Raw genomic sequence first — 21,938 nt, forward strand, 5'->3', positions numbered from 1 at the left:
CATCAAACCAGTCAATCCTAAAGGAAATCAGTACTGAATATTTATTGGATGCTGAAACTGAAGCTGAAGCTCCAATACTTGAAGCCACCTGATGTGAAGAACTGACTCATTGGAAAAGACCCTGATGTTGGAAAAGACTGAAGGCAGGATAAGGGGACAACAGAGGATGAGATGGTTGGATGGCATCTCCGACTCAATGGACATGGGTTTGAGTAAGCTCCGGGAGTTGGTGATGGACGGGGAAGCCTGGCGTGCTGTAGTTCATGGGGTTGCAAAGAATTGGGCATAACTGAGCGACTGAACTGAACTGAATTGAACCTCTTTGTATTTTAGCTTGTTTGTTATATGGAATTAAGTAAGATTATTTCTAAGACCCAGCAAAATTTTTTATTGAGTGCCTACTGTGTGATTCATGGTCTAGCAACAAGAGAGTAGAAAATCAATGATTTTCTTCTCCACTTGTTCTTTTTGAAGCCAAGAAAAGTAAGATATAAAAATTCTTCTCTGGAATTTTCCTGTGGCAACATCATTGCATTTCTGTTTCTCTCTTTCCCTCTCTTCCTTTCTCCCTCCCTCCCTCCAGTCCTTCCTTCCTTCCCTAACTCCCTTTCTTTCTGTTTTGTTCCAGTTTCAGCCAATCCAACCGGTTGGTGCAAAAATAATTGTGGTTTTGCATTGTTGTACCTTGCAGTTACTGGAAGTCATGCTTAAATAAATGTAGTTATTTTATATCATTTTAATGCACATTTCTTGCTTTATTTTCTTTTTGCTAATGACTTATTACTTGTTGTTTATTTTATATTATTTTAGACTGTAGAAATGATGTTAGACAAAAAGCAAATTCAAGTGGGTTTCTTATTCAGGTTCAAAATGGGTCTTAAAGTGGCAAAGACAATTTGCAACATCAACAACACATTTAGCCCAGGAACTACTAATGAACACATAGTGCAGTGGTGGTTCAAGAAGTTTTGCATAGGAGACAAGATGAGGAGCATATCGGCTGGCCATTGGAAGTTGACAATGACCAGTTGAGAGCAATGATTGAAGCTGATCCTCTTGCAGCTACATGAAAAGATGCTAAAGGGCTCAATGTTGACCATTCTGTGATCATTCAGCATTTGAAGCAAGTTGGAAATGTGAAAAAGTTAGATAAGTGGGTGCCTCATGAGCTGACTGCAAATCAAAAAAATTGTTGTTTTGAAGCATCATCTTCTCTTATTCTATGCAACAATGACAAACCATTTCTCAACCGGATTGTGACTTGCAGTGGAAAGTGGACTGTAGACGACAAACGGCGATGGTCAGCTCAGTGGCTGGACCAAGAAGACGCTCCAAAGCACTTCCCAAAGCCAAATTTACAAGAAAAAATGATTATGATTACTGCTTGGTGATCTTCTGCTGGCCTGATGCACTACAGCTTTCTGAATCCCAGTGAAACCATTAACACCTGAGAAGTTTGCTCAGCAAATCAAAGAGATGCACTGAAAACTGCAATGCTGGCGGCTGGCACTGGTCAACAGAATGGGCCCAATTCTTCACCAGGACAACACCTGACCACACATAGCACAACCAACACTTCAAAAGTTGAACAAATTGGGCTACAAAGTTTTGCTTCATCTGCCATATTCACCTGACCTCTCACCAGCTGACTTAGCACTTCTTCAAGCATCACAACTTTTTGCAGGAAAAACTGCTTCCACAACCAGCAGGAAGCAGAAAATGCTTTCCAAGACTTTGTCGAATCCCAAAGCATGTATTTTTATGCTGTAGGAGTAAACAAACTTATTTCTCATTGGCAAAAATGTATTGATTGTAATGATTCCTACTTTGATCAATAAAGATATGTTTGAGCCTAGTTATAATGATTTATAATTCACAGTCTGAAACTGCAGTTACTTTTTACCAACCTCATGGCATGCAGTCCCATCACTTCATGGCAAATAGATGAGGAAACAGTAGAAACAGTGGCTGACTTTATTTCTGGGGGCTCCAAAATCACTGCAGATGGTGATTGCAGCCATGAAATTAAAAGACACTTACTCCTTGGAAGGAAAGTTATGACCAATCTAGACAGCATATTAAAAAGCCGAGACATTGCTTTGTCAACAAAGGTCCATCTAGTCAAGGCTATGATTTTTCCAGTGGTCATGTATGGATGTGAGAGTTGGACTATAAAGAAAGTTGAGTGCAGAAGAATTGATGCTTTTGAACTGTGGTGTTGGAGAAGACTCTTGAGAGTCCCTTGGACTGCAAGGAGATCAAACCAGTCCATCCTAAAGGAAATCAGTCCTGGCAGTTCATTGGAAGGACCGATGTTGAGGCTGAAACTCCAATATTTTGGTCACCTGATATGAAGAGCTGACTCATTTGAAAAGACCCTGATGTTGGGAAAGATTGAAGGCAGGAGGAGAAGGGGACAACAGAGAATGAGATGGTTGGATGGCATCACTGACTCAATGGGCATGAGTTTGGGTAAACTCCAGGAGTTGGTGATGGACAGGGAGGCCTGGTATGCTGTGGTTCATGGGGTCACAAAGAGTTGGACACGACTGAGTGACTGAACTGAACTGATAGTAACCAGTCCCTCATAGGACCACCCCTTGTGGCTCTATGATTGCAAAACACCTTCAGCAAAAAACCATCATGAAACCTTGAAGAAAAAAAAAAGTTTATTGCTCACAGGTCCCTGAAAGCACATGGCAGTGTGTAGGGGCTAAGTTGCTATGGTTGTGTCTGACTCTTTACCCTATGGACTATAGCCCACCAGGCTCCTCTGTCCATGGAATTCTCCAGGTAAGAATACTAGAGTGGGTTGTCGTGCCCTCCTCCAGGGGATATTCTGACCTAAAATCAAATCCTCATCTCTTATGTCTCCTTCTTTGGCAGGTGGGTTCTTTACCCACTGAGCCACCTGGGAAGACATACAAGAAAGAAAAAGCACCAGTTTAGGGTTGAGAGTGGGGCCTAGGGTTTTATGGGCTCACTCTTTATTGATGAATTTAAAACATAGCAGCTGCAGGAATTTGAAGTCCAGGAAGAGAGAAAACAAGTGGGTCTAAACAGTTATGAGATCAACCAAGACCTCTAAAACAAAGGAACTTGGAGGCAGTGGGAGTGTCTGGCTCTTCAGTCCTGTGGCCAGCAATACATTTATTCAAGATAGACATCTTTGAAGCGGGTACCTCTGCCATCAAAGCTTAAGTCAGTCACCTGTCCCCTCTCTTCAACTCTGGTCAACATCTTCACATACTTTCACATAAACATACATATGACTCATGTATGAACTCTTTAATCACAAAGTACCTCAGGAATAGAAGTACCTTTCTCATATTTTGTGAATTAAATTTAAAAATCCCTAAAACTGGATGAAATTCCATATTTCTGATGTTACCAATACTCTTCATTACTGTCATACTAGTTGTCTAAGTAATTTAGAAGCAGAATTTTTGAACCAAAACCAATCTGAATGATTAATAAGGCCTCAGGGAATTCCAATATCCATTGTTCTGGGTTAGACTCATTAGTAAAAAAAAAAAAAGAAAAAGAAAGAAAGGAAAAAAGGAAAAATGAAAAAAGGGAAAAAAATTAGGAGGAGGATAAGGAGAGAGCAATATTTGCAATACTAGATTCTAGTATGAGGCCATGATTATGCCTCAAACAAAAACCATTTATCTCTTGAGGCTCACCAGAGCCAGCCCATTGGAGTGAATCCAGAGTGCCCAGGCCTTTATGACCTCCAGAACCTAAAGAACTGTTGTGACATAAGCCAGAAGGGTCAGAATGGCACAATACAGGGGCAAAGGAGAAAGAGAAACAGAGTCTTTTTCTAAAATGTTCGGTTCTAAATGCTTAGTTCTAATATTTATGTCTTCATAACAATATGTTGTTTATTTATTTGACTGTGCCAGGTCTTAGTTGCAGCATGTGGGATCTAGTTCTCCAACCAGCAATTGAACCCAGGCCCCCTGCATTGGAAGTGGGGAGTTTTAACCACTGAACCACCAGGGAAGTCCCGAATATGTGTTTTTGATTGCCAAGGCTCCGCTCAAAAAGAACCCTCTCCCTTAATAAAGGTGTCCCTCATCTTCATTTGAATTATTAGGTTTTAATGTTCAACACTTGGGGAAGGGCATAGCAACCCACTCCAGTATTCTTGCCTGGAGAATCCCATGGGTTGAGGAGCCTGGCGGGCTACAGTTCATACGGTCGCAAAGAGTCAGACACGACTGAACCAACTGAGCACGTAGGCATTGATTGACACTTCAAAATAGACATGCTAGCACCTGGAATAGTGGCTGGCACAGAGTAGCTATTTCATAAGCATTAACTGAATGAATGAAAGACTGAGTGAATGCGTATACATGGTTAAAACACTATGTGTTAATAGCTCTGAAAAGAATGAAATACTTAGGAATAAATTTAACCAAGGCAGTAAAAGATATGTACACTGAACACTACTTCTCCCATTAATTTTACTAGCTCACTCCACTTTAGTTTAGTATTCTAGCTTAGAACTCTGGAATTTACGTGAAGCCAGCCAACCCTCCACTTTCATCAGGTTGCACAGTGACCCCTTCTGTGGTTTCATGTTAACACTTGGCAGGAACTTATCTGATCTTTCATAGAAGTCCCTCTCCAGATGGAGACCCACTGTGCTCTTCCATACCCCAAGGGACTATTGATCCTCTGCCTAGCTGGTTTTGATTCCTGTTCCTATTTCATGCCCTACAATTCAGATCCTTAACATACTAGTCTTCAAAAAGGTTTGACATATACCCTGGATTCTTACTTTCAAAATTGAAACATAGGTGTCTGAAGACCTTATTCTGGTGGATACGATTTTGCTTTTCTGCGGCTTATATTTGAGTGCAAGTGGGGGCCTTTTAGACCTTTCTTTCCCTTCCTCAGTCCCAGATCTAGGGGTTTCTGCTAATTTGAAGTCACTATAGACGTATCTGACACAGGAGCTCAAAATCTCCCAGGGGCACAAAATGCAGGTCTGGCTCCACTTCTCTGACTCAATAGCTTCCACGGTCCTCTCTATTCTTAGAAGGACTTTTAAAATGAATAAAAAGGGAGAGAATGCTGAAGCCCAAGGAAACATACATTTTACACCAACCCGGATGATGAGTTGGCCTCCTTAAATGTCAGCTACTCATGAGTCTCTCTAAGTCATCCATTGATTTTACATGGAAGTAGGTCAGGACTGCTTTTAACTAGAGGAGCCTCACACTGCAGGTTTCATTTAGCTATGTGGAGGGAATATTAAAAATTGATGTGAAAAGCAAACCTCTGCTTAATTAGCATCTGGATAAAGACTTTACTAGGGAAGCCACGCAAGTTAATATAAAATGAGAAAACTGACAATGAAGTCTTTCGACAGCTATTTTTGTGTCTGTAGCCTTTCATTTATGAGAAGTGTAGGGATGGTCACCTCATGCTCTGTCTATTTATACTAGTTAATCTATATTTAGGAGGTTGGCATTATTCCTCTATCTGTGGTTGCACACATGTTTTTATACAAAATTTGTGTTTCTTATTGCTTTTCTCTGATGTTGTTTTTTTTTTTTCAAATGCTAACCTTCAAATCCGTTTGCATGTTGACCAATCACTTTAGAAGGAAAAGAGATTCTTTTTGAATCTGCTTAGAAACAACACTTCACATATCACCCTGCAAACAATCCTCCATCCACATACTATTTTTTTTTATATTAAACACTTTGAGTCTTTGGCTTCTACTAATTGATTGGTTAATATTAATACTTACACTTTTTTTGGAAGCAAGATTTTCATTTTAAATTCATAACCAGGAAAAGAAAAATATTCATTACATTTGAAAAACACATCCATAACCCAGTTATACTGAATTTTTTTCCTCTGCGAAGAAATCATCTTTCACAATCATGTTGCCATGTTTGTCTGCCCTTTGTTCAATGAGGAAGAGCTCTTTGTTCCCCGCACTGTTCTTTCTCGGGTTAGGGTAACTGTGCTCTCTCAGAGGGTGTGATGTCTCTCCACCCTCCAGGCTTCGATATCATCTGGCAACCCTGAAACAACTTGCCTCCAGAGGGAACATTCTGCCGAGTGCTATATGCTCCTTTACATCAGGTGTGGGATCCACTTAAGATGTCAGATCCTTTACCCAAACCGGACTGAAGAGAGTTGTGGGAACAGAGTGGACTGCCTAAAAATTTAATTCGTTTAGACCTTGCTGCAATTTTTTTGTATAAAATATTTATTTTTTCCCCAGATATCTAAAAATCAAACAATCACCCCTTAGAGCTCCGCAGCTATTTATATTTTACGAAGTCTTTTCTAGAACACAATTTTTCTTTCATTTTACACAATGAGGTGAATATGAAAAAGCTGATACTGGGAGGATTTGACTTGCTCTGAAAGAACAACTGTTTAGTGATAAGTCCATCTTCTGACCCCATGATATCTGATTCCTCTCTCTTTTCCATTTATATACATTAAGTGATCCCCCTCCCATCTACCTTGTATTATACCAAGATGGCTTTTTAAGCTGGTCAAATAAAAGGATTTTTTAACAACAAATGAAAGTAAAGAAATGAAGATTCATTCTAAAACTCCTTATCATCTTCTGGAAATCAGATAGTAAATGCGCTTCACTTCCCTGGTGGTTCAGACGGTAAAGAATCTACCTCAGTGCAGGAAACCCAGGTTGCATCCCTGGGTCAGGAAAATCCCCTGCAGAAGGGAATGGCGACCCACTACAGTATTCTTGCTTGGCGAATCCAGTGGACAGAGGAGACTGGCGGGCTACAGCCCATGGGGTTGCAAAGAGTCAGACACAACTGACATGACTTAGCACACAGCACACACATAGTCTTTCCTCTCAAAAATGAATCATTCAATTGTAGAGGTTGGACACACATTCATTCAATTTAGCCAGTCATTTGATCATTCAAGGAACACATATTGACAAAAATGTCCTCTGTGGCAGAAAATGTGCTAACTGTTTAGGTGCTGGGGGAAAAAAAAAAGACTTACCACTATGTCCTGACCATTTAGTTGAAAAGGCAAAAAGGAAGCTGAATGGATAGAGTTCAAAATTAATTGTTAATACTGACATCATATTGCATGAGAACCAAGAATGCCCTCAGATGGAGGAATTAACAATATCAAATGTTCTGTGATGTTTCCTCGTCCAAAAGAGGAAAGGTCCAGAGCCAGAGGCCAGTGAGGAAGCTCTTAGTGACTCTGGAGTGAGAAGAAGAGGAAGCCAGCTTGTAGGAAATGAAAGATGGGGTGGGAGACAGGAAATGAAGGCAGCAAGTAAATATTCACTTGACTGTCTTGGCCATGAAGAGGAAATGCAGTATCATGGCTGGGTGTAGAATCTAGCTGCTTTTTCTGAAAGATTGATGGACAATTTTATTATCATTTACATTCAATGGTCACAAACAAAGCATGGTCTAGAAGTCAAAGTGAGTTTTGCAGGCTTGGAGAGAGATTAGCAATCAATCAAAGAAGGATGACTCTCAGGCAGTCTGTTTTAATTTCTTAGATTTGAAAGTTCTTTTGGACAAAAGCTTGGTCAAGTTTCTTTGACAAAAGGCTTTCATCATTTTGACAGAGTTCTCTTGTCCTTAATCATAAGTAGTTAATAACTTATCAATCAAAAAATGAAAGAGGTAACTTTGAGATTCAGAATCTGATAATGTAAAGAGAATAAAACTTTGTTTCAGCTCTGACCCTTCTGTTGGGGGCTCCTAACATCTAAAACTTTTCCCAGTTTCTGAGTTCCTAGAAATAGTGATTTCTTACTTGCGTCAGGGGAACAAAGACCACTTTAGAATTACCCACCCATAGCGACATGGGTGGATCTAGGATTGGACAATACACAGATACCCCCAATCTTTACTTTATGATTCTATAGTTTTACTATCCTTTTTCTTTCTCAATTTAATTATATCAGTTCCATCTGTAAGAAGGGCACAGATGCAAAACATTTTAAAAAATGATATATTTTTGAATGTAACTGAAATTTGACCAGAAGAAAATCTGAGGAAAGTATTTTTTCTACTTTCAATTGTTACAAGACTATTCCAGACTTGTATATTTGAATTTTTTCCTTTCAGTTCATATATTCAGGGTATATCTGACTAGACAGGATATTCTGCTTCCAAATCCATGTTACTAATCCTCCCTCCTCCCCTCTTAGATTCTTTATGGCATTTTTACTCCTTTCATTTGGGAATAGCAATAGCCCAGATTCTTCAGTTGGTTGGTTATTCTACCAGGAGTGGAACATTTAATTAACCCAGCTCCCATCAACTAACAACAATAATGAGTTTGCTTCAGCCGAGAAACACCATGCACCACTACAGACACTTCATTAAATTCAGAATTGCCATCCATTTATTGAATTCTGAAAATTGATCTTTCTGAAAAGTTAAAAAAAAAAGCTTTTCAAATATTTTATAATTTAAACAAATTCTTACCTGGAAACACACTCATTTAAGATCAGTGGTCCCATAATAATAACTCCCTGGGTTTAAACAGTGCTTTTTCACCAAGGAGGCAAAATGACTTAGCTGAATGTGTTCTTACTCGCTTTACTATTTGAGTTCAATAATGCATAATGTTAAGCAGATTGGAATTCCTTCTTTAAGATGTTAGTCTCTGTTATTTCTTCATGAAAAATGCATCTCTCTATCTCCAAGTGTTGAGAAGTGATCAATTTTTCTCAGCTATCCATTTGTACAGGAACTGGTGATGATCTGACATCTACAAAATGACCCACATTTAAATGCTTTATGGCTATATTCTTTATATCTTTCCCCTAATAAATCTGCCTAGAATGAAATGGGCATTCTTTTAAATAGTACATTTAAGTGCAGAAGCAATGAATTCAGCATTTAGCATAGTTCCTTTTTGGCTGAATGACTATATTGATTTCAGTGTGGAATTTTCTAAGTCATAGGATCTGATTTTTTCTTTTTTTTTACTTAATGGTCAAACATTTCTTTTATGGCTTTTGTTTCTTCAATAGCTCTCTCAAGTCACTATGCCTATTATTTCAACAAGTTCAATAAATACTTATCCTGTATCAACTTTGGGAAAGATTGCATTGAGCCAAGTGCTACATGAAGCAAAATGATGAAAAGGTATGGCCCTTGATCTTCCTAGCCATATGTTTTTAACAGGGAATAAAACAGAAAAAAAAAAAAAAAGCAACTTTACAATAGGTCAGAATAAGACACATACCATTACAGATGTATAGAGCACTCCAAAGAGAGATTATTTCTAGACAATAGCATAAGAAAAAGTCAATGAAGATGCAAGTAAGCTGTAAGCCATGATCCAAGCATTAGACTTTGTTTTATGGAGTTACTGGAGGAGTCCTTTCCGCAAGAGAAAATAGCATCAGAAAGAAAGCTTCAGAGGCAGGAAGAGGTCATTTGTTTGGGGATCTACAGCTCATTCAATAATCCACAGATGTATCAAACAGCAGAGCCCAAAGAGATTCACAGTTTGAGCACTTAATAGTCTCATCTGAAAAGCGAGAAAACTAAGGCATTAAGAGATGAACTGATTGATCCAAAGTGTCAAAGCGTCTTAAATGGTTCAGCCAACAAGAAAACCATCTCTTATGATGTCCAGGCCCTGCCAAGCCTTCTAGATCATATGAAAATGCAGCACACATGTGAGGAACTATGACGTGACTGATAAGAAACCTTTTATTTACTAATGCTGTTGTTTAGTTGCTAAGTCATGTCTGACTCTTTGTGACCCCATGGGCTGCAGCATGGGCTATAGCTCCTCTGTCCATTATCTCCTGGAGTTTGCCTGAATTCATGTCCATTGAGTCAGTGATGCTATTGAACTATCTGTTGCCTACTTCTCCTTTTGCCCTCAATCTTTCCCAATATCAGGGTCTTTTCCAACAAGTTGGCTTTTCACGTCAGGTGGCCAAACTATTGGTGCTTCAGCAACAGTCCTTCCCATGAATATTCACTCTACTTTTACCTAACATTTAATGTCTCATAGATGTCAAACTGTTGAAAACACATGATATCAAATACAAATCAGAAAGTGAATTTTCTGTTTGAGATAATTCAACAGAAGAAAAGGAAATCAGTCCTAGTATACTGAATACAAACTAAGGAAATCCTGGTTTAAAAAAATAGACTAGATTAGCTTTATGTCTGAATTGAAAATGTTTCTGCATTTTTTAAGCCTAAAGCAGGGAGGGTTCTTCTTAATGGAGAGAATTGCTGATTAAATCGCTGACAAGAAATTGCACTTAAAGATTCAGCAGGCAGAGACCATAAACACGGGGAATAAACATGTCTGCCTGCATCAATCAAAGGCAGCTGCAGTCTACTCCCAGAAAGGTGAGCAATTATTTATGAAATTATGTCTTCTTCAGTGATTCTATGTTGCAATCCTAAGAGAAACTGAATGAGGAAAACAGACAGTGTCATGGTCCCAATTAGCCAAGGAGTCACATGCATTTTCAAAATCAAGGGATTTTACTTATATATTATTTAACCTCATCATCTTGAAAAAAAATTGTTTAGCTTTACAAAATGATAATACTTAAATAGGCCAGTGTGTTCTTGAAGAATTGCATGTGTGTGTGTGTGTTTCAAGATTGGTGTCTGATTCTGCCAAGTACACATTAACATAAATCTGAAGAGAAAAGTCCAGCCAAGAAGCATTTGACAAGGGCCTCTTTAAGAGATTTTGTTTGTTTGTTTCACTAGATCATTTTCTAGGTGAGTGATGCTAAGGCTCTCATTGCCTTTGGGCATTGGTTGATTTTTTTTTTCTCTAAATCCATGGAGTGTTTTTTTTTTCCCCCGTGGGGAAGTCTTGAGCCACCAAGATACTGCTTAGTTGTGGACAAGATGCAAGGGAAGTGTGGACAAAAGCCCTATATTCCTGGAAGATGGATCATCTAGTTGGTAGTTGAGTACTAGAAACCTCTCAGCCCGAAGAAACATGCCCAAACATCCCTAAGTTATGCTTAGAGGCATTGAGATGAGTGTTCATGGTCTCTCTGCCAGGTCATTTAAGTGACTGTGAGGCCCACTGCGCAGACCACAGTCCTCCAGGGACAGCTCAGAGGCCTGAGATCCAGAAAATCCCTTCAGAGTGACTAGGATATTCCAAAGTGAAATTTGGACGGTCCTGTAAAGGTTTTCCTCTCCCTTCCTAAGCTGATGACAAATATGAAGTGGTCCATGTCATTTACGTATAGATCCAGCTTTCTCCTATCCAGCAGATAACTCTGGGAGCAACAGAAGTATGAGACATCAGAGGTTTTGATGATAACTGGTGTATTTTAAGGAAATTGGATGGGAAAGTAATTGGGGAGACTGACAAGTATAGATAAAGTATCATTAAGACCAGAAACTCTGAAGCCAAATAATCTGGATTCAAGTCTTCGATTTACTCCCTATGTGACTCTGGGTAAGCTATGCCTCAGTTTCTCCTATCTTTAAAATGGCAGTGCTAATATCACCTACCTCCAAGTGCTGCAGTGAAGGTGGAATACAAGTAAAATGCTTAGAACTCTGTATGGCACAGAGGCAATGGCCTAAAAGCAAGTGCATCCTACTCTTGTTTTGGAAGCATTCTGAAGGAAAAGATTAGGGCTGCATTCTTTCCCCGAGTCTGCAGCACTACTTCTCAGATGAATTCCATCGTGCTTAGTTCATGTTGAAATCATTTCCGAGGCAAACCTGTTTGAGGCAGAAACATTTCCCAAGAAGCTCATCACCTCATTTCCCCATTCATATTGTTAGCTCTAACTACCGAGATGCTTGGCCCACTTATGATGGTTAGGCCTCCTCCTTGCTTTCATCATCCCCTCCAGCGTCCCAGAAGGAAGACCCCCATTCTCTTGTACCACTCTCTTACATTGACTGGATTGTGGCCTGGGAAGCCTCCCTAGAGAGCACACCCTCGATGCATATCATGGCTCCATCTGAGGGTCCCATTCTGCTCTGGCTAGTCCTCCCCCTTGAATGCTCTAGACCCATCTAAACAGACCTCTGGGGTGAAGACTGCTGTTGGCCTGAGTCTCAAATTCTCCTGCCTGTCTAACCAACAGAAACAACTCCTTGCTGAAGCAGTTCTTAACAGTGGTTCTCAAATTTAAGAGTCAAGAAATTCAGATGAGGGAAATGACGCATATAGATGAACTTATTTGCAAAGCAGAAATAGAGACACATATGTAGAGAACAAACTTATGGATACCAAGAGGGGGAAGAAAGGGATGGGGTGAATTGAGAGATTGGGCCTGACATATAGAAGAAGGACATGGCAACCCACTCCAGTATTCTTGCCTTGAGAATCCCAGGGACGGGGGAGCCTGGTGGGCTGCCGTCTATGGGGTCACACAGGGTCAGACATGACTGAAGTGACATATATACACTACGATAAAATAGATATCTAATGAAAACATACCATATAGCGCAGGGAACTCTACTCAATGCTCTATGGTGACTTAAATGCAAAGGAAATCTTAAAAAGAGGGAATGTATGTATACATACAGCTTATTCACTTTGCTGTACACAGAAATTAACACAACGTTGTAAAGCAACTATACGCAATAAAAATTTTAAAAAAAGAGGAAGAAGAAATGACACATAGCTGGCATGACTAAGAAGGTTTTAAGAACAAGAATGGGTGTTTTTCACACATGGCACACTACCTGATACAATGTTAAACTCTCAAGGTCTCCAGAAGAAACTGGAGGTAGTAAAACTGTTTTCCCTGCTGATTCAATCAAATGACCCTGGCTGTCTTTTTTTGCAAGCTGTCAACTAATCAGTAACTCACTTAAGGAAAGAAAAACAACATTCACTCATTTCATGTTATCTGAATTTTACTTTTCCCCCGCTCCTTTCCTTTTCCCCTCCTGTGTTTATTAGAAAGCAAACTCAAAGTATTAATGTATTACAGGTTTCTCTTGCACACAAGTAAACAGTGTTGCTAATATTTAGCCATATACCCTTGAGTTATTGTTGGATATTAGCTATAAATATTCCCAGAGAAGGGAATGGCAACCCACTGCAGTATTCTTGTCTGGAGAATCCCATGGACAGAGGAGCCTGGAGGGTTAGAGTATATGAGGTTGCAAATAGTTAGGACTGAAGCGATTTAGCACACATGTACAACCATAAATATTACTGAGGATTACCAAAAAGTCAAGATCACAGGTCCAAGCTCCAAAATTTTTCATTGAACAGGTCTATCTATGATAAAACCTAGGAATCTGTATTTTTGACAACAGGCAGGTGAAAATAATGCAGGAGGTCCTTTACCCACTGTACTTTTAATGACCTAAGGATATTCCTGGGAGCATGTCTTCACAGTCCTGGCCTGAGGACATCTCTATCATCCAGAGGAGGGCTCAGTTTTCCTTCTGAGCTACTGGAAGGAGTCTTGCTAAGGCAGAAACCAGTCTGAGGCCACAGTGTGGGGCTCTGAGCAGAAGAGCAATCAATTAACAGCAGGAAAAGAACCTGACGAGGATTGTAAAGTTTAGATTCAGAAGTTTAGCAGTACCTATAGGCTTTGATCTTGCCAGACCTTCTGGAAACCTCCTTGTTATATCCTCAGATATCTCTTCAGCTGTTCTACGTGCATGGTCAGTTGCTTCAGCTCGGTCCGACTCTTTGCAACCCCATGGACTGTAGCCCACCAGGTTCCTCTGTCCGTGGGATTCTCCAGGCAAGAATACAGAGTGGGTTGCTATGCCCTCCTCCAGGGGTTCTTCCTGATCCAGGGATTCAACCCACTTCCCTTATGTCTCCTGTATTGGCAGATGGGTTCTTTACCATTCCTAAATGCCTTTGGAAGATCACTATGTTCCAGAGGTTCCAGGTCTCACCTTTCAACACTGGCCAGGTAGCTTCCACCACACAAGTGGAAGTTCTGCTCAAAGTCAGCATTCTGGGCAGTGGGCAGTAACAGGCTGAAGGCTCACCTATTCCCCATAGTAAATGCAAGACTCAGGCTCCTGGGTTCTCTTCCCCACCCTTCCCCTCAGCTTCTCTGTCCAACCCACTCTGTGTCAGTCTCTACTTTCACAGGAATAAACAGGAGGGAAAAATAAAGTCCTTAGCCAGTGTGCTTGCCAGATTTTACCAGGAAAAAATATTTCCACTGGGCTAAACAAAATGTGTAAGTTAACATTAGTTTCACGTTTCCCAGGACAGCTGAGTTCTCAGAAAGGGGACACCCCTGATCATTTCAGACATGAATCTGAGAACTTCATCCAAGACTAAGCAATTGGATTCATGTGGCCTTTGAAAGTGAAGGTCACAAAGTCCCCACACTGCAGGTCAAACACTTAAGTTAGATGAGAGGCTCCACAGACAAGTTTGGATATCTGGTTTCTTGGTCCAAAACTGATTAATGACGTGATAATACAATGAGGAAAAGCGCAAAAGGAAAAGAAGGGAGAAGGGGAGGGGTGGAGAGGCCAGATGCATCAATAAAACTGCCTGCAAGCCAGAGGAAGCAGTAAAACCACAGGAGACAGACAGAAGAATTTAAGTGAATTTAAATAGTAGAGCTATAGAGGACTAGTGAGCTCTACAACCCCAAATAGCCCCATTGGAGGAGACCTCAGTTTCACAGTTAATCTATCAATACTGTCACTGCTACTACCAATGACAGGACAATGTTGGCCACCTCTGGGTGAGGTCTCCCTTGTTCAAGTCATCTTGCTGGACCCTTCTCAGGTATTAGCACATAGTGCACACACAGTGATGATCGCAACAGTGACCCTGAATCATTAACACCCTGATATTAGTACACCCTTCCTTTCTCTTTAAAGTGGGATACTATACACATACAACCTTCCAAAATCATTGTTTTTCTAATTGAAAATTATTTTTCAATTAAACTAGTAAGAGTCAGTTGGATCAGTTGCTTTACCTGCAATGCCTAATATTTTAGGAATCACTTGACCTCAAGCTACTTAAACAATGAAAAAGGCATGTGTGTGGGAGGTAGGAGGCATGGGGTACTTTTTTGGTTTTATTTTGCTTGTTTGATGGTTTGGGGTTGTTGTTGTTTAAGAAAGTGAGTGGAAAGGCAAAAGTTACATCTGATTCCCAACTGTGTGTCATCAGACCCAAAGGACATATGTATATCTATAATTGTAAATATGTAACATAACATCCAAAAGTCTTAAAAGGGAGTCTTATTAAAGGGCTGGGGAAAAAAAAATATATATGAATTGATATTATATGAATATATACATATATATATATATAAATATATATATATATGATATTGGATTGATTGCCCGGTTTGATTCCTGGCTCGGGAAGATCCACTGGAGAAGGGATAGGCTACCTACTCCAATATTCTTGGGCTTCCTTTATGGCTTAGCTGGTAAAGAATCTGCTTGCAATGCGGGAGACCTGAGTGCGATCCTTGGGTTGGGAAGATTGCCTTGAGAAGGGAAAGGCTACCCACTCCAGTATTCTGGCCTGGAGAATTCCATGGACTATATACTCCATAGGGTTGCAAAGTGTCGGACATGACTGAGTGCCTTTCGCTTTCATAGGCTTCCCCAGTGGCAGTAGTGGTAAAGAACCCGCTTGCAAACGCAGGAGATGTGAGGGACGTGGGTTTGATCCCTGTGTCAGGAAGATTCCCTGGAGGAGGGGATGGCAACCCAGGCCAGTATTGTTGCCTAGAGAATCCTATGGACAGAGGAGCCTGACGGGCTAAGGTCTGTAAGGTCACAAAGAGTTGAACATGACTGAAGCGACTTGGCATTCATGCAACAATACCAGAAGGATGAGCTTGCATCTTTCCTTTTCTTTGACCTTTCGTTGACCCTACTGTGTCTGTGTTTCTTCTCTGGTTTTCTGTGTACCTTTGTATGTGCTTCATTGGTTGGCACATATATTTGTTTATATGACCACCTGACTTGATGTATGCATTTTTTGTGTATGTTTCTTGGTGCCTCAGTATTTTTAATTTATTGCTTCTCTTTGCTGTTTCATGTTTCTATTTTTTTTCTTTAAGTTTCCTCTTTACACTTTTCCACTTTTAACTTTTCTATTGCATTTTCTCCCTCAAGTACATCATAAATTTAATTATATCCTTCATTATGCCTCATACATTTTCACAGGAACATACATTCATGCATTTATATAGGCTGAACTTTATTTTTAAAAGATTTATTTGAGGGAATAAAAGAATTTTCTTTTTTTCTCACTTGATTCTGGCTAATAGTTTCTATGATTCAGGGCTTTTGATTTATTAAAACAAAATGGCCTATTCATGACCTAAGTGTTCTAGATTCCAATCAAAGAATATATACAAAAAGAACGTGTAAAAGGAAGACAAAAATGATAAGTAGAAAATTCACCACAAAACGTATTTGTATTGGGCTGACCAAAAGTTTGTTCAAATTTTTGGCCAATGCAATACTTCACCTACTTCTCATATAGACAAAGAAATGTGCAATAATAAAATACAAGTTAATCACTTCTAACATGTTTGCTATCTTCTTTATCACTATATGGGTGATATATAGTGGCTCAGATGGTAAAGAATCCGTCTGCAATGTGGGAGACCTGAGTTAAATCCCTGGGTTGGGAAGATCCCCTGGAGAAGGGCATGACAATCCACTCCAGTATTCTTGCCTGGAGAATTCCTATGGACAGAGGAGCCTGGCAGTCTGCAGTCCATGGAGTCACAAAGAGTTGGACACAACTGAGCATCTAAGCACATAGCACCACACAAATTTTAAAAATACTAGTAAGAACCAGTTTACATGAATTTATCAATACTATGCTCATGCACAGTTAAATAAAAAAATAATGCCACATCAACTAGGAAAAGCATGCTTCTGAGTTTAAAAAAAAAAATGCTTCCTAGAAAAACATGCTTCAAATGTGAAGGCTCTATTTAGAAAACTGTAAATTAAAATGAAATTGATTCATAGTCTAACACTACTGTCTTATTTTAACTCTTTCCTATTTCCTGATCCCCATCAATAATTATAAGCCTTTAAGATATGAAATTAATAAGAGTTGAAAGGACAAATTTTATTTGACATAGATTTTTAAAGCCAAAAGATTATATTTGCTTTGAATTGAATATCAGAATATTAGCGAAATGAACATTTCTAGTGAAACTTAGTGGGGTATGGAGCACAGAGATACAAGTCTTACTTTTATTTCTGAAATGCAAAAAAAAAAAAAAGAATGTGACTCAGGGGTCATGAATGGTATACTACTTCATATCACTTATCCTCTCCCCATGTTATGGGCAAGTATTTACAAATCCTATCTGTCAAGAGGGAAGGGGATAGTTGTACCACTGAGGGCAGCAGTAACTGTAGGTAAACTTTCAGCTATCAACACTTTTGGATCTATATCTTGAATCACAGGATGATTCTGAGAGCCCCAGTGATTGTGTTAACATCAGACAGTGTTTTTCTATTTTTTTCCTGAGTCCAAAAAAAAAAAAAAAAAGGCATTGGATTACTCATTAGAAATACTATGTGCATTTTTCCTCCCTTCCATATGATAAAGTAAAACATTGGAATTGACATAACTCAGGACATGACCTTTTTCTGAAGAGCTGATGCACAGTTAATAACATATGGAAAGGAATTTAATCCTCAGATCTCTAAAAAGCTATAAAGAGCCTAGATCACTTTTCCATGTACAAGCTTGGTTTTAGAAGCATACAAAGCTCATTTTGGAGTTGAATAGGAAAGTCTGTGACATATAGCACATAGTCTGATTCTAACAGATGGATTTTTCTTGAAATAACTTCATTAGTTAATCACTTTTTTTACATATACTTTTTCTAGCTAATTGGTATAACTGCCAACTGGAGCTGTTAAGAAACCTCCAAAGAAACTGGTAGGTAGGGAGAACACTGGCTAATCTCACCAATTCTAGGATTCAACTTCTACTAATTTCATACTAACCAGTATGTACTTTGAGAGTAAAATAATCTCCATCATTTTTTTCACCTTTTTCCAAAAAGCTTACTAGATCTATGTTTAAACCAAACCAATCATATAGAGTTGAAGACATGACAAAAAGACAAGACAGCATAAGATGAGCCACACAGGTCAGCAGCTCTCCAAAATGCTACTGGGGAGAGCAAAGAAATAGCTCCAGAAAGAATGAAGAGGCTGGGCCAAAGCGGAAACAACGCTCAGTTGTGAATGTGTCTGGTAGTAAGAAGTTAATGTTTTCATAAATCTTTCTGATTAAAGAGGAAAAAGATAAGTTGCTTATACCCACTAATGAATATTAATTATCTATGGAATTTCATCACCATCTTCATCAGACATGCTTAAGAGTTCTTTGCCTTTAAAGAAGTTTCTCAGTGTAACTGCATGAACGCCTGTGTGCTCAGTCACTCAGTCCTGACCCCAGGAACAGTAGCCTGCCAAACTCCTCTACCCAAGGAATTTTCCAGGTGAGAACAGTGGAGCCGGTTGCCATTTCCTACTCCAGGGGATCTTCCCAATCCAGAGATCCAAACTATGTCTGTGGTGTCTCGTCTTCTGCGTTGGCTGGTGGATTCTTTAGGAATCCTGTGATGGCATCATTTGAGATGTAAATGATTACTTTTTAGTTTAGGTGCCCTGAGGCATTTTTAAATAAAGGAAAACAGTGTAATTTAATGAAATGAACACTGAAAAAACTGGGATCTGTTTTGACTTTACAATATCTTTACATAGTGATTTGGATCTCACAAAAGGATTAGTCATTCAGATAGAGACAATCCCTAGTCTTTGAAATTCAGTGGTAAATATCATGTTTCCCACCTATATATCATTAACAATCTTTCTGTAATTTATATGTTGATAGATCTAGGAAAAGTACCATAGGAATAAGATGCTAATTCAGTTCAGTTCAGTCACTCAGTCGTGTTCAACTCTTTGTGACCCCATCAACCGCAGCACGCCAGGCCTCCCTGTCCATCACCAACTCCTGGAGTCCACCCAAACCCATGTCCATTGAGTCAGTGATGCCATCCAACCATCTCATCCTCTGTCGTCCCCTTCTCCTCCTGTCCTCAATCTTTCCCAGGATCAGGGTCTTTTCAAATGAGTCAGCTCTTCCATAAAGGGAAACAGCAAGCCTAGTCTAGTTTAGTATGTAGCAACATGGAGTATGCGGAGAGAAGAATTTGTTGTTTTTTAAAAAAGTAATAATTCTATGCAAATTGCTCTCTTTCCAGTAAAGGTTTTCTAATACAAATTTGCTCAAGCAGGTTTTTAATATAAGGTAATTTTAACACTTACCAATTCCATGCTTGAATGTATAATTTCCTGCCAAATCAAAACGTACCTAAAATTTTTTTATACTAATATGTTTTCTTTGTTAGACTTCCAAGGGTCACTTAAGAATTGAGATTTTACACTTTATTTTAAATTTAAAACTGATTCCTCTTTTTAATAAGTTATATTGTGCAGACCGTCACTTTCAGTTCTTTCAGAACACACTAGTTCCTTTTTTGTTTTGGCGGCTTAAAGAAATGACACAAATTTACTACTTCGAAATTCTAGAAGACAGAAATCTGAAATGCGTTTCACATGACTAAAATCAAGCCTGTAGGCTGGGCCTCCAATCTTTCTGAAGGTCTAGGAGAGAATGGGTTCCCTGGACTCTTCAATGTTCTAGAGGTTTCCTGATTTCTTGGCTCACAGCCCACTCCCCCATCCTCAAAACCCGCATGTTCATCTCTCTGACTCAGACGGCCCTGCCTCTGTCTCACTTTTAAGGATCTGTAAGAAGGCACTATTTCCTTTGGTATGGTGAAAATAAAATCACGCATCTTGAGCTTTCAACTAAAAGGACCAAAGCTCACTTTGTTGCTGTGTCGCTAAGTCCTGTCCTCTGCGACCCCCTGGATCCCCCTGGACCCGCCAGGATCCTCTGTCCACGGGCTTTCCCAGGCATGAATACTGGAGTGGGTTGCCATTTCCTTCTCCAGGGGATCTTCCCGACCCAGGGATCGAACCCGAGTCTCCTGCATTTACAGTCGGATTCTCTACCACTGAGCCACCTGGGAAGCTCCCCCAAGCTCACATACCACGCGCCTTATCTGTACATCAGGGGCTTCCTTGCACTCAAGTCACGAAGGACAGCGTCTGTGCACTTACTCTCTGCAGGTTCTTTAGAGCGGCGGCCGCTGGACGACTTCCTCAGCAGGCTGCGCCCCGAGGTAAAGAGGCTGGTTAACTCTTCCAAAGGACTCGTGGGGGTTCTGGAGCGGGAGCCGCTCGGGGCCGAGCCGTAGGTGTTGACCGCGGCGTTGACCATCTTGCCCCCGTCTGACACCGGTCTGGGGGTGGAGTGAGGCACTGCTGGCGAGCTCCTGGAGAGGCTGCCCGAATGCACGGCGTCGTAGGGCGGCGGCCTTTTGAGGCTGAGCGGGGTCAGGGACCTGCCCATGCTGACAGGCGACGGGGAGGCGGAGTGGCTTTTGGGGTAGCCGTGGGGAGACTGCGTTCGGTACAGAGTGGAGGGCGGGGGAGGGGACGAGGAGAGCACGGAGGCGGCCGGAACCGGCCCCGCGGCTCCAGCCTGCTCTTTCTCCAGTTTCGCGTGGCCGGAGGCATGCGATGGCAAGGAAGAGGGAGAGGCCCCGGCCTGCTGTTTCATATAAGACACGTTTTCCAACACAGGAAGCTTGGTGACCTCCAGCGGGGTGAGAGGAGACTCATCCGAGTTGGGGGAGCACTGCACCGGCGCCGGGGGGAACACCAGCAGCGGGGGCCTATGAGACAGCAGGTTGGGGAAGGGCGGGGGGATGTCACAGAGCAAACCCTTTGGAGTACATGGCACTGAGGATTTGGCCAAGTCCAGGTCAGGCACCGTGGGAGTAGCACACTGCGAAGAACAACTGTGATGGTCGAGGTCACATTTTGAGTCTTGGCCTAGATCGTCGAAAATGGGGTATTTCATTTCTTCGTAGACGGCCTCACTCTGGTCCTCATCGTCCTTCCGGAAGTCTCTGAGAATGTTCCCCACCATCTCGATGTACACGGGCTCCTCCTCCTCGGGGTCCCCCGCGGGACTGCTGACCTGGCAGAGAGACGAATCCCGCGGGAGAGAGGTCCTCCTGGGTGCGTGCTTTTTGATGTACGTTTCGTCAAAAGATGTGCTGAGCTGAGTGTTTGGGTTCCGTTTTGGTTTGGGAGGAGGAATCTTCTTTGAATATTCATCACTGTGGGGTCTTGGTTTGGTTGACACTAAAAGAAGAAGAAGAAGAAAAAACAGTAAAACAGATGAATACAATAGTAAAACTTTCAAATATGACTTGCAGGTGACTTTACTACTCTAATGAGAAGGAAATGGCAACCCACTCCAGTATTCTTGCCTGGAGAATCCCATGGATGGAGGAGCCTTTAGTCCATGGGGTCACAAAGAGTTGGACATGACTGAGCCAGTAACACTTTACTACTCTAAACTTTTGAGGGAAGGGGTAACCTGAATTATTTCTAAATGGAGGCATAGACCAAAAATCCAACAGAAATCAAACATTTCAATATTTAGAGAAACATGATGTGAAAACCATAGTAATATTTATCTTCAAATTAATATTAATAATCCAACACTGATAAATGCATTAAGACCAGAATGCTTCACCACTGTCTTAGGATTTCTAAGTAGAAACTTTCAGATGACATAAATTGGATAAAAACAATCATATATTTGATAAAAATCAACTTCCACCAATTAAGCAACAAAGAAACTTAAGGAAAAAAAGAAAGGACAGAGTTTCTATTAGAACAAATGGTTATAATAACATCATGGGGACTGTGCCCTTTTAATGATATGGCTATTACACATGATCACATCTTGCTTTCATTTGGGATAAAAATGTTCCAGCCTGCTAGACTTAATCTCTGTCTTGGTTCAGATAAATAACTTTTATACAGATGGGGCTGATA

At 40.5% G+C, this 21,938-nt stretch overlaps 1 protein-coding gene across 1 annotated transcript in view; it reads right to left on the reverse strand.

The window, feature by feature from the left end:
- The window catches only part of NYAP2 (neuronal tyrosine-phosphorylated phosphoinositide-3-kinase adaptor 2), a 305,756-nt gene that overhangs the window by 95,966 nt on the left and 187,852 nt on the right, over positions 1–21,938 (reverse strand). Inside the window, exon 5 of the mRNA XM_043909856.1 lies at positions 20,145–21,236. Within this exon, the coding sequence (XP_043765791.1) occupies positions 20,145–21,236 (1,092 nt within the window). The remainder of the gene's footprint in view (positions 1–20,144; positions 21,237–21,938) is intronic.

This window comes from Cervus elaphus, chromosome 8, assembly GCF_910594005.1.
Source record: "Cervus elaphus chromosome 8, mCerEla1.1, whole genome shotgun sequence".
In the NCBI taxonomy this organism is placed as follows: domain Eukaryota; kingdom Metazoa; phylum Chordata; class Mammalia; order Artiodactyla; family Cervidae; genus Cervus; species Cervus elaphus.